Raw genomic sequence first — 13,427 nt, forward strand, 5'->3', positions numbered from 1 at the left:
CACTAAACTATGAAGTTGATATTCCCTCCATATTCAAGTTAGACTTGTACGGATATAGTTGCCTTTTAAAATGAAGAATGATTACTACAATGTATTTGAAATAATTATCTTAAAGATCATTTTGGTTTAACTAATCATCATTTTTATTATTTTTATAGGTTAGAATAAATGCCTCAATTCGATTTATTTGTTTTTTTTCTTTAATAAAGAGAATATCTTATGTACCTAAATCTAAGTACATAAATTAAATTCTAAATATTAATATATAATAATTAAATTATAAAATAATAGAAAATTCACAAATTAAAACAATAGCTAAATGATAAATTGTACCAATTTATATTACAAATGTTTTTTCTTCAAATTTATTTTTTTTGATCAAAAGCTTATACTTAAATACACTCTTTTTACTTAAATAAAATTTCAATCGTGAACACGGATATTTTTTTCATAATGTACATAATAAATTAATAATATTTATAAATTATTAAATTAAAAAAATTAACTCATCTAAATTTTTATGGCTGAATTTTATATATTATTATAAGAGTTTAATAGCTATGCAGTGATAATGTCAAATAGTTTTACAATGTTAACCGGTAGAAATAAATTATTCAACCATGTCATACTAATAATTTGAAAAGGAAAAATTTTTAGATATAATTTCTTATGCGTGATTTTTACTATTTTTTAATAAAAACATGACAAGTGTATTCAAATATTTTTTATGGAGTGAAAATAGAAGAAAATTGCATATGTGTAAGAGGAAATTATACATTTGTCATATTTTCAATGAAAAATTGTATCTAAGTTTTCTCCATTTAAAATTTATATAGGGTCTGTTTGGTAAAAATAGCGGTTGACTAATAAGCTAGTTGATAGCTTATAGCTTATAACTGATGGCTTATAGCGGATGATTGAGACTGATAGCTTATAAGCAAATTGAATTGTTTGTTAAAATTAGAAACAAATAAAAATATTAAAATCTTAAGACCACGATGAGTTAGTGGAAGTTGAATTACTGGGAATTACATTTTTAATCTAAATTTTGTATTTTTTATATTTTGACGTTAATAATTATTTAATTAATTAATTTATTATTATTTATAATTAGGAATATTTATTTAATTAATTTATAATTAACAAATTAATTTAATTTAATTAATTAATTATTAATTATATGTTTTGGCGGGAAAAATTGGTGGAAAAAAGTTGTAGGATTATAATTTAGTATGATATTTTGGCAAAATATTCATTTTAGTCCCTTAACTATACTTTTAAATTCATATTGGTCTGTTAATTTTTTTTCACCTTAATCCCTTAACTTTTAAAACATTTTATTTTAGTTTTTTTATCTAATAAGAGACGAATTTAGGGACCGATTTTTATAATTAAATATTTTGAAAGTTAAAGGGATTAAGGTGATAAAACAAATTAAGGAATCAATATAACCCAAGTATAGTTAAGGGATGAAATATATATTTTTTTCCAAATATTTTCAAATAAAAAAAAAAACAAAATTACATTAAAATTCACTATTTAAAAAAAAGAAGAAAAAAAAAGAAAGAGAGATAAGAGAAAACAAGAGTATAAGATAAGAAGATTGAGAGGGAACGGTAACACCTTACGCATAAAGGGATAATAGAGAGCAGAAACCATTTTGTGAAAAAACTACCTTCAGAAGACAGGTTTGTTCGGTTTCCTCTCTTTTCCTTCTCTCCTTTTTCTTCAATTCCATTGCCTATAATGTCGAACTCTTCGCTGTTCAAACCCAAAAACAAAATTTATTGTGTTGTTCTTTCAAATTCTGAGTTACATGTTGTTGAATTGTGATACTATTAGGTGAAAATGGTGGTGAGTATTCGATTGGCAAGACTTGGTTGCACACACAACCCATTCTACAGGGTTGTTGTTACTGATAGCAGGTGTGCAAGAGATGGCAAGAACATTGAGGTTGTAGGTTACTACAATCCTCTTGCAGGTTAACATTCTCTCTCTTATCTTCAAATTTTACTTATTCATACTATGTTTTTGTTTCTTATTTAGTGATTAAACATGTGTATTTTCTTGTGGCTTTTGGTAATGGTTTTTTGGGTTAATTTACATTAGGTTAGTAGGAGTTTTTTGAAAGGATATATAATTATTGTTGTGAATGTTAAAATAACCTTGGTATGTTTGGATTGGTGGTATGAGATGGAATGAAGTGGTAAATAATTAGATTCTATTGTTTGGATTTGAAAATAATGGATGGAGCAGAATGGAACATGATAGGATCAATTCCATCCTATTCCATCCATTTCTTCAATTTTCATTTCATCCAATTTAGGGTGTATGCAACTGAATGAACTAATTTGTTCTGTTACGTCCCGTCAAATTATAAAAACTACACAAACAATGGAATGGAATCTCTATTCCATTCCGCTCCATTCCATCATGTTCCATTCTGCTCTGCTTCGTTCTAGTCCGTCAATCCAAACATAGGTAGTATCTCTTGTTAGTGGTGTTTAGAGCTGGGTATATGGACTGAGGCTGCGAACCAAGCGCTTTAACCTATGGCCTGCGTGGGTTTTGGACCACTTATTTTTAGCCTATTTAAATTTTGCCCCGTGTGAGTTTAACCGTTTAGACCGTGGGTTAGTTAGGGGATGAAGAGGAGGGTAGTTTTAGTTGATACATATCAAATCCTTTTCTAACTTGATTTACTTCTTCTGTGCAGCTAAAGATGATGAGAAAAGAATGAGTATCAAACTTGAAAGAGTGAAGTAAGTAACTTTATTCAATCCTAATTTATCTAGTTATTTGTACACAACTTTGGTAAAATTAGTGATAATAGTGGGGGACTGTCAACCTTGATCCATCTTTATGAATTCTACGACGGAACTCTCCACCACTTATAATGGAAAACTTTTCCTCATCTTCTTTAGGTACTGGCTTTCTGTTGGTGCTCAACCTTCAGAACCTGTGGAGAGTCTTTTATTTCGCGCTGGTTTACAAACGAAACGTAAAGGTGGTAACTATCTCGAGCAGCCAATTGAAGCCAATGCCAATGAAGCTGATGGTGAACATACACTCCTTCCTTTTGAATCTCGTTTAGTATTTGTTTTTGGGTTTTTTCTTTTTCTCATTTCATTTGCTGTTTATTTTAGGTATATCTCGAGAAGCTGTTCTTTCTATTGGCTTACAAGTTTGAAGGGGATGCCAACAATATGTTTGGAGAAGATTGTCTGTGTTGTGAGTATGTCGTCCAGTGCAATGGCATACTTTGATCAAAAGTTGCACTCTGTTGAATTAATTTGTCATCTTGTTAAAATATGAGTTGTTTTTGTCTTCTTGAACTAACTTCGAAGATGTCGGTACAATATTTGAATGTAGCTCATTTGATTTCTGCTTAATCCATGTACTCTGTCATGTATGCATGTCTGACATTGCTGTCTACTCAAGTCAATTTTTTATGCTTATGAACTTATTGATCATGTTTACTTACTTAAAAAAGGAAAAGAGATAGTAAAAAGCAATTGCACTAACTAAGTAGGGTAATCCTCACCTGATTATTCAACCCAACAGTCACTATTTCTCCAAGAATCATCAATTGTCATTACCTGAGTTTTTTTACTGTCAAAGACTTGTGGGACGATTGCCTCACTTGAATTTTACCCTCCCGCCATTTCTAAAAAACACGTGTGATTTTGAAAGTGTTTCTTGACATGATAAAAATTATGTTTTTATCTGAAAATACATATTCAAATGATACACAAACTGTTTTTTTTCTGATCATTGGAGTTGATGTCCAACTTAAGTCAAGCTTCCATACCAAGATTGGAGAACTTGTTCCAATTTTCTTACTTAAAAATTTGTTCCAGAAATCCATAGCAACTTCACAATCTCTCAGAAGTTATAGAGTTTTTTAATAGAGCATTGACCATCAGAAGAATTCTACCAATTAGGGATATATGCAGAATTATTGATATTAAGAGGATTTAGCTATTAATAATTTGATAAACATCATCAGGAACTAAAGACACAATATTATCAAGTTTCTATTGACCAACATTCACGTAGAAAGAAACTGGAAAGTTTGCATGTTTTTAATGTGTATGTTGTTTTTAAATTTTTCAAAAAACTGTTCACGAGAACGCAATGAATTTGCAGAAACACGGTGTTTCTAGTGGAGAAGCAGTGCTTCCTGCGGTTTTTGTCGAAACATAGTGCATTTTAGAGAAACGCATTGTGTTTCGCCTAACACTTATAAACGATGTTTATCAAATCTTTTTAAGGCACAAGTGTCATCGGGGAGTTTTTTAGAGAGAAAAATTTAAAGAGACAAAGGGGATGATTCTTACGATTCGTTGTTCTAAAAATTTGAAGACTTTTGAGGAATTTAGGAGGATTAGAAAACACTTATGAGCATCATGAATTTGTGTGATTCATACGTTGAGTGAATGAGAGATTGATATTCACATGTGTTGAAAAACATGAGATGTTCTAATGAATTTGAAAGACTATTTTTTTTAACTCATCTTGTAATAACTCTTGCATTATAATGGATCAGAGATCTACTCTCTTAATCAGCATAAATCGATTTGATCAAATAAAGTAGATAAATTTTGTGTTTACTTGTATTTAATTTTCTTTTTCTTGTGGTATTGCTTACACTGTTTAGCCGATTAATTATTACTTGAGGCTATTTATTTTTGTTGTTATTGTTCTTTGTTCCATACATCCATACTCTTGGTGTGTTTGATCTTTGACATTTCAATTTTCTAACAAATGGCGCCCATTGTGGGCCAAAAGAGTTAAGCTTACAAGTGTGAACCATAGGTTCTAAATGGAATACCAAAATGTTTTTTTTTAAACAACTATTTTGGACTGTGGAAAATAAAGATGCAGGTAAACTTAATTCAACAAAAAGTGTGTAGAAGCATTGAATGACAAGACATTGTTGCATGCATGCCTAACACAAGCAAATAAGGTTGAGATGGTGGATAAGACCAAAAGTACCATTATCTTGTGTCTCAGAGATAAAGCACTAAGGAAAATCGACAGGGAGAAGACTGCGATAAAGATGTGGGTCAAGCTTGAATCATTGCATATGAACAAGTCCTTCTTGACTCACAATTTTGTCTGAAGCAAAAACTCTACTCATTTTGAATGGTGGAAACCAAATCAATTTTGGAGCAATTGATATAATTTCACAAGATCGTTGATAACTTGCAAAATATTAAAATGAAACTTGATGATGGGGTGAGGTTCTACTCTTGTAGAGCTAATTAGCTAAATCCTTGAGCATTTCAAGGATCCTTCTTAATGGAAACAAAGAAACTATCACTTGAAGGAGGTCCAATAAAAAAGGAGTACTTAACCAAGACGAAAGAGTTAAAGATTGACACTAGTGGATAATGTTTGAGTATTTTAAGAGGAAAGAGTGATACTAGATGAAACTAGAATAGTAAGAGATCCAAGTCAAAGTTCAAATCCAAGGGTTTTGATAAGTCGAAGCTAAAATGATACACTTGTCATAAAATTGGTAATTTTAAGAAGGATTGTCCCGAAAAGGGGGTGATTATGTTCAAATTGTAGGTTTCTCATATGAGGATGATTATGAGAGTGCTAATGCACTATTGGTGACAAGTTTTGAGACAGAAAAAAGTTGGACCATAGACTAAGGATGCTCTTATCACATGTGCCCAAGGAAAGAATATTTTTAGACTTTGGTACTAAAAGTAAGTGGGATCGTTCGACTTGGTAACAATAAGGCGTGCAAAGCTCATGGTATTAGTATATTTAGACTTAAAATGTTCAATAATCGTGAGGGTGGCAACTCATGTGGATGATTTCTATTCCCTCACTATTTTTAATGATTTTTCTAAAAGAGTGTGAGTCTGCATTTTGAAAAATAAAAGTAACACCTTTGAAAAGTTTAAGGAATAACAACTCTTACAGAAAATAAGTTAGAAACTAAATTAAATGTCTTAAGAATTAACACTAGTTTAGAAATTTTTAGAGCAGTTGAAGGAGTTTTGCAGGAAGTAACGTATCAAAAGGCATATAATTGTTGCTGACATGCAGCGCTGTCTCAAGTTTTTGGAGGCCCTTCCTAGATTAGTTATAGTTTACCTATGAGAAAACAAGTAGAGGCCCTATTAAATCACGATTCAACATGACAAATAATTTTTGAGGCCCTATTTACCTATAGTTTCACCCTGAAAAATTTGAAGCCCTGTGAGGTAGTCTACCTTGCACGCCCTCAAAGACGACCCTGTTGATACGCCTTAACAAAATTGTCTAACTGAACGAATGAATATGACAATTTTGGAGAGGGTGAGATGCATGTTGTTGGGAGTTAGGTTATCAAAGAGTTTCCGGGGTGAGGATATTGCTACAACAACTTACCTAATCAATAAATGTTCATCCACAATAATAGACTTCACTACATTTATGTAGGTTTGGAGTGGGAAACTAATAGACTACTCTAATTCGAAGGTCTTTAGGGCTTTAGTGTTTGCACATATCAAGAAAGACAAATTTGATGCTAGGGTTGTGAAGTTTGTCTTTATTGGATATCCCAAAAGTGTTAGGGGGTACAAGATGTTGAAGATGGGACTCGGAGGATCAAAATTTATTATAAGTAGGGATGATACTTTTGATGAGTCTCGTATGCGGATAAAATGCAAAGATCAGGAAGTAAAAGTAATAGAAACACGACAGAGAAGAATTTAATCCATTATAAATGCCTACACTATAAATGTTTAGCCTATGTTTGAATATCATAAAATAAATGGAGCGGAATGAGATATTATAAATATCCCCCCTTTAACTAATCTTTTGTTAGAATTCTATTTTATTCGCTACATCAAACATGATATATTTTTTATGGGATTGCCTTATTCTGGCTTAGAATGACTAGGTAATGAAATGACATCTATCAATAAAATATTATATACTTCTTTTACCAAATATTCATGAGGTCTCAAACCCTCCTAAATTCAATTTACCAATATCCTTCCACCAATTTGATGTTCCAACATACTCTCAATTCAAGGCCCCAATATTCACCCCATATATATTTACCAATGTAGCATACCAAATCCCTATTTTTTTTTAATTTTAACTTTTCACATCTATTTTCCTAGTAAGGTTATGTTGGAAATTCGTAAGTTTCCAACCCATAGACCCCTTTTTCGATTGGTGTACACACTTTATCCCATTTAACCCAATTGATTTTATTCTTCTATCTCACAACCCCCAACCACCCAAAACCCCCATAAAAATTGTTTGAAAATAGATTCTAATTTAGAGATAATATCTGTCGGAGTCTTGAAAAAGAGAGGAAGTAATTTAGGATCATTTTAATATTTTCATCTGACTAGCGATGAATAAATGTTTATTCTTCTATCTAGACAATCTAGATTTTAAAGTACGTATCACTTGTGCCTAAGTATCATTTCATTTAGGATTTGTCCTTATTGATAAACCGAGATAATTGAATGGTAAAGCGCCTATGCCACAATTTAAAATATTAGTAGCCTCTACTATCCAATATTAAGGAGAATGTTAATCCCGACAATCAAACACTTTTGAAAATTTACTTTTAAATCATACATTGATTTGAACAATAATAAATTTATCTTTATGTTTTAGAAACTGCTCCATCTTTTCTCACTTATGATCAATGTATCGTCTGAATATTGCAATTGCAAGTGGGAGAATCTATTATCACCAACCTCGAAATTGTACCCAGCATATTTCTCATATTCAATAGTCTTTCTCATCAAAATATTAAACCCTTCTAATACGATTGCAAATCGAAATAGGGAATGGGGATCTCAAAACCCTTGAACCATCTTAAACTAGAGAAATGCTAAGAACACTTTCTTTTCAATACTCTCTTAAACACTCTCTTTCTTATTGGTTGAAATATGTGTGGGTCCTACCACTTTATGTGCGGTCTATTTCCAAAATGAAGGACACACATGTTTCAACTAATAAGAAAATGAGTGTTTGAAAGATTGTTGAAAAGTAGTTGCTAGTATTTTTCCATAAACTATTATGAGTACATATATTTTTGATATATAACTCAAAATTTAATTGAAAAAAAATACATTTAATCAAGTGACAATACAAAGTTAAGTTGGATATTTTGGGGGCGTTGAAACTTGAAAGTTGAAACCCTAGTTTTCAGTCATCCATCTATTAAAAGAAACATTAAATCCAAAAATAAAATAAAAAATATACTCAAATTTAATCGGAAAAGGATCACACTCCCTCAAGTTCCGCTTTGCTTATACATCAAAAGAGGTGAAGAAAATAACAGAGAATCAGAAAACCTAAACTAAGGACGCAAAATACATAGCGGCGACATGGTTCACGGCGGTTTAAACAAGCGGCGCGTGAGGGTTAACCCTCCAAACCGTAGATCCACCACCAAGAAATTCAAACCTCCGGTCTCCCTCAAAAACCAGATTAGATCCGCCGAACGCATGCTCCGAAAGGTAACTAACTTCTCTCTCCATCAATCCCTAATCCTAATTCCAACAAACCCTAATTTGATTTTTTTTTATCATGGCAGAATTTACCATTGGAAGTTAAAGCAGCACAGGAGCAGAAGCTGGAATCACTGAAGAAACAGCAGGAGGTTCACAACCGCCTGGCTATGGAACGGAAGATATTCTTACGCGACAAGAAGATTAAGTTCTTTGAGCGGAGAAAAATTGAACGGAGAATTAGACGGTTGGAGAAGCTTCAGCGTGCTTCGTCTTCTTCTTCCCCTGACCAGCTTGCATCGCTTAAGCATGATCTTCAATATGTTATGGTTAGTGTTTTCCAAGTCACAAAAAATTATATCAGTTTTGTTTTAATTGACTTATTTAAACTTATCTATTGAAATAAGCACTTGTGGAAAAGGCTAATAACATGTCTATAAGCTGTTTTTAACTTATTTCTATAAGTTTTCTAGGATAACTTGTGTAAATGACTTATAGTTTAGGTAAACTTAAATGCTTAAAAATAGTAATTGAAACATCATACATATTCCATCAAAATCAATTTACAATCGTATTCGTAAACAACATTATCTTTCTCCTCGATGATATTATTAACCCCATATCATCTGGTATTTTCCTGCAAGATTTTACTTCTTTCCTTATTGCCAATTGATGTTTCTTGGCTCTTGTTATTGATCTTGTTGAATGATGCTCACAAAAATCACAAACAATTGTTCTCTTGCTCTAGTTTTTATTAGAATTCCAACCGATATCAGGATTCAGGATTGTCAATAGATTTAAAACTACCTTTATTGTTGGAGGTTGGTGTTACTCTTGCTATGATAGAGGATGATGATGCCATGGTTATCAAAAGAGAAACAAAGCAAGGCAAGTAATAGAGGTTGTAGGAGTGAAACAAAGCAAGGTGGAGCAGAGGTAAATGATGAAGGAGCAGAGGAGAATGGTGAAAAAAACAGAGGAAAACGATGAAGAATGCAAAAAACACGGTGGAAAATGTTGCAGGGGGGAATGTAGAAAAAGAAAATACGGTGGAACTAAAGAAGCGTAATACATGGGGTTAAATATTAGAACAATAAAAGGGTGGGAAAGACCAACATACCTTTAAAACTTTAAAAGTTACGTTTCAAAATGTCAGGGCTTACGATTTTGCTACAAATTGGGAACAGTGGCCACCAAACCGCGATGGCACTGCTATTGCGCCGCCATAGCATTGCTACGAAAGCACTATTAGCGGTCGCTATGACTACTATTGTCAATAGTGCTTAACAGGCCAATAACGTAGCGGTGAGGGGCCGTGCCGCTATAGCATGCTATTGACAACCTAGATGATAAATGTTTGCGCTTAATTAAATTACTCAATTAATTTAGATCTAAACGGGTCTTATACTTATAAAATGATAATTAGTGACTAATACAATTGTGTAATGGTTCAATTCCAATGTGCAGTACTTTCCCAAGAGTGAGAAATATGTTCCTCTATTTTGTGGGAGTGATGATCAAGATATAGTTGACAAGCGAAATGGGCTGCGCAAACAGATTGAAGAAAGGTTATCTGCGGCTGCTGCAAGTGGCAAGGATTTAGAAGGTAGTTATTACCAATGCTTTATATTTTTTCTTATAAGAAAATGTTAGTTGTTTGTGTTTTATGTTGGTAGCTAGGATTTGAACCTGAATTAATCACTTGTGTTTTGCCTTGGAGACTATGATTGTTTTCATTATCTATACCATACCACCATTTTATATTGATTTTACTTGGGCCTATTTAAATTGATTTATTCAAGTTCTATCTACTGGCATAAGCACTTACGAGACTGTTTGGGGGAGCTTGTGGAAGAAATTTATGACATATCCCTAAGCTCTTAAGAATAGTTTATGAAAACAACCAAGATCTTTTATGAAAATAGTTTGACTTTGTTTTATCTTTTGTTATAGAAACTGTTTATTCATACGCACTTATATGATGTTTATGATATAAGGGCTTAATTAATTTGTTTATCCAAACAAAGGCGTAGAATTTTGGTATTACTATTGCCACTTACCCTTATTTTGAAGTGCTTGGTTTTAATTTGTGTGAGCTAAGGTCTAACTGAAATGGTGACTGGGTCCTTTAGCTAAGCTTCAGATTTTGAAATGTGCCTTTGTACTTATGTCTCCTTCCTGTTCGATTAAATGTTAATGAGATTTCATGCTACTTTGCAGAGACTGGCAGTGAGGATGACGGGCTTTTAGATCTTAGTGATGATGATTTTTTCGTTGCTGGAAGTTCTAGTGATGAAGCTGATGCAGATGATGAATTGACAGACAAAAGCACCAGGTGAGCATAGATGTTTTAGTACTTGGGTAATTATATCAATGAGAACTCATATAGACATGGCATGCAATTTGGTAAAGGGAAATTAGAATGTTGAAAGTGGAGTTAGTGAATCGATCTGTGTTTTTTATGTTGGTGGTGATAATGAAATGGAAGCCATATTTTACTCTATAAAGTTTATGGCATATCCCCAACAGTGTGGTAGGAAAACCATTTGCAGTCTTTGTTTTTTGGAATTGTATTAATGATTGAGATGATGTAAACATACATGAGTGTTTTATGTTGATGATAAAAAAATTTCTTGGTTGCAGAGAGCAGGCTTCTAGTGCTTCTGGAAAAGCTGTGTCTGGCATGTCTAGCGATGAAAAAAACCAGGTTGATTACTAGTAGCTTGTTGCTTAAATTTTCAATTTACTCTAATAGTCTAAATTATTTTGAAGTTCCTAAATTTCTTTGCCCATTTTTGTAGAGGCAGATTTCTGCTAGAACTTTGATGCCTCCTCCTCGCCCTTCAAACAAGATGTCAAGGTTTGGATCATCTTTAGGCCAAAATTCATCTAAACAGAGATCTGAGTTTTCTACATTCAATAATACATCAAACTACAAAAGCAGCTCAGACTTCAGAGTAAGGGAAAGGTTTGGATCATCTTCAGGTCAAACTTCATCTAAACCGAGATTTGAGATTTCCACATCCAGCAACACATCAAACAGAAAAAGCAGCTCAGACTTTAGAGTAAGGGAACCTTCAAGATCAGGGACAGGTAATGGAAGTAGTATAAGCTCAAACTCTGATGCTCACAAGCCTCGGAGAAAAAGAAGACCTAAGAAGAAGAAGCAGGTTTGCAATCTGTGTTTATTCTAATATATGTTGCATTACATTACATATTTACATTTACCTTCTGTTCTAATTATATTATATAAGTTTGAAAAATGAAGTTGTGACTTTTTAAAATGGTTACATGACCAATAAATGATTTTGATCTTGATAACCCATGTATGATTGCATACTCTTATCACTCTCCATAAAATAACCCTCTAAGGAGACACATTCCCTATATACTACAAGTATATTCACTTTTGTCTTTTGTGTTCAAGTCCCACCCATACCTTTGTCATATTTTTTAGTTCAGTTACTTTTCAACTTTGCATTTAAAGTAATGGCTTTAGTAGTCAAATCTGGAATTTTATCAAGAAAATGATTTCTTACTGGTTTTCTTCGAAGAAAGGGGTGAGATGAATTAAGAATCAATAGAGTATGATGACATGATTAATGTGTGTTTGTTTTAATGTCAACACATACAAAAATAAACACGAAATTTCCAATTTGTTATTGTGGCAAATGTCAATCGAACACACTTAGAATCCATCTGGAAGCTAGATCAAGTTTTATTGTGGAATACTAAAAAATGAATATGGAATAAAACAGTATCATGGAATACGAATTAGGTATAATACTTGCATGCTATATGTTGACCATCTGTGGTTAAGTGACTTGTGTAGTACACCACTTTACTTATGATTGATTTATTTGTTCATAATCACAATACATCCAATATTTACTTTCCTCTCTTCTCTTGCGGTTCCTAATTGGCTAATTGTAATGCAAATTTATTCTCCACTCGCAGGTATGATGGCTTAACTGAGCATTGCTATGGCATATGCATTAGCTTCTTCACATTCATGAAGAATTTTACAGTAATGTTTTACCTGTATGCGTTACATGTTCTGCCGTGGACCTGCCTGGAGTCTCTCTTGCGGGTCATTGTGCTATGATCATATATGTACTGACTTGTTAGGTTAGATTGAGAATTTGTTATTGTAGATTAATAACTTTTGAATATGGTGTCTTCATATTTGATGACAGTTGGTTACTGTAAATTAAATTCCAATTTGTTTACAGACGGAAAAACACGACACTCTTGTGAAATTTGAATTATAATTGTATCAGCATATATGCTGTCTGATTTTCTTTACAAAAAGACTTGCCAATTTAAATAGGTTTTGAATTGGCTGCATATTGAAAACAAATTGTTGAAGGATTACCAGGTTTTGGAATTATTATAGCTGAGATTCAGTTCTTTGACAGGTTTGTGCTTGACTGTTGAGTTTTGAAGGAGTAAGTTTATATTTTTGTATATATTAGAAATTTTTAATGAATTGAAAGAATAATTTGATAAGTGGACATATGTATTTACTTTTAAATATCTTTTATAACTTCTTTGATTTAAAAATGAAAAAAGAGCGCTTTTCTTTCCTTCAAAACTCTTAATCCAATCAAAGCATAATCATTTTCTCATTGTTTAGGATTCTCATCGGAGTGGTTTTTTATTTTCTATTTTGAAAATTTCAAAACCTAAAATGAGTTTCTGTTTAGAGTTTTAAAAACTAAAATCAGCTATTAAATTTTCAAAAAAATTAAATCAGTTTCACATATAAACATAAAAATAAAAAAAAATATCTTACACCACCAATGGTTCTCTCACCTACTATGCAAGTTGTCTAAAATGTTCTACTGCTTTCGTAGATGTATCTTCTATGTACATACGAAGTTTCTGTAAATGCATTTACGGAAGTATTTGATGTTATATTTGCGTCAGACTCTTTCTCTCCCCTAT

The 13,427-nt window shown here is 32.3% G+C and overlaps 2 protein-coding genes across 3 annotated transcripts; both read left to right on the top strand.

Annotated features, from left to right (window-relative positions):
* The first annotated feature begins 1,579 nt into the window (after nucleotides 1-1,579).
* Nucleotides 1,580-3,458, top strand: LOC131617708 (small ribosomal subunit protein bS16cy-like). The gene is made up of 5 exons (XM_058888972.1): nucleotides 1,580-1,688; nucleotides 1,843-1,981; nucleotides 2,717-2,762; nucleotides 2,925-3,058; nucleotides 3,147-3,458. Exons 2-5 carry the CDS (start codon nucleotides 1,849-1,851, stop codon nucleotides 3,188-3,190), a joined length of 357 nt encoding a protein of 118 aa, XP_058744955.1. The 5' UTR covers nucleotides 1,580-1,688; nucleotides 1,843-1,848; the 3' UTR covers nucleotides 3,191-3,458.
* Nucleotides 3,459-8,171: 4,713 nt separating this feature from the next.
* On the top strand, nucleotides 8,172-12,870 carry LOC131644281 (rRNA-processing protein EFG1-like). Of its 2 annotated transcripts, none has more exons than XM_058914740.1 (7): nucleotides 8,172-8,489; nucleotides 8,567-8,809; nucleotides 9,948-10,086; nucleotides 10,701-10,815; nucleotides 11,124-11,187; nucleotides 11,288-11,650; nucleotides 12,438-12,870. In XM_058914740.1, exons 1-7 carry the CDS (start codon nucleotides 8,358-8,360, stop codon nucleotides 12,441-12,443), a joined length of 1,062 nt encoding a protein of 353 aa, XP_058770723.1. In that variant the 5' UTR covers nucleotides 8,172-8,357; the 3' UTR covers nucleotides 12,444-12,870. The 2 variants fall into 2 exon arrangements, with proteins under 2 accessions (XP_058770723.1, XP_058770722.1); XM_058914739.1 differs by having other exon boundaries at nucleotides 8,177-8,489; nucleotides 11,282-11,650.
* The last annotated feature ends 557 nt before the right edge of the window (nucleotides 12,871-13,427 follow it).

This window comes from Vicia villosa, linkage group LG1, assembly GCF_029867415.1.
Source record: "Vicia villosa cultivar HV-30 ecotype Madison, WI linkage group LG1, Vvil1.0, whole genome shotgun sequence".
Lineage (NCBI taxonomy): Eukaryota > Viridiplantae > Streptophyta > Magnoliopsida > Fabales > Fabaceae > Vicia > Vicia villosa.

Coding starts and splice junctions, on each gene's coding strand:
- LOC131617708 (XM_058888972.1), top strand. CDS start 1,849: ATGGTGGTGAGTATTCGATTGGCAAGACTTGGTTGCACACACAACCCA. Junction 2,763..2,924: donor ATCAAACTTGAAAGAGTGAA/GTAAGTAACTTT, acceptor CATCTTCTTTAG/GTACTGGCTTTCTGTTGGTG. Junction 3,059..3,146: donor CAATGCCAATGAAGCTGATG/GTGAACATACAC, acceptor TGTTTATTTTAG/GTATATCTCGAGAAGCTGTT.
- LOC131644281 (XM_058914739.1), top strand. CDS start 8,358: ATGGTTCACGGCGGTTTAAACAAGCGGCGCGTGAGGGTTAACCCTCCA. Junction 10,087..10,700: donor AAGTGGCAAGGATTTAGAAG/GTAGTTATTACC, acceptor GCTACTTTGCAG/AGACTGGCAGTGAGGATGAC. Junction 11,188..11,281: donor CTAGCGATGAAAAAAACCAG/GTTGATTACTAG, acceptor CCATTTTTGTAG/AGGCAGATTTCTGCTAGAAC.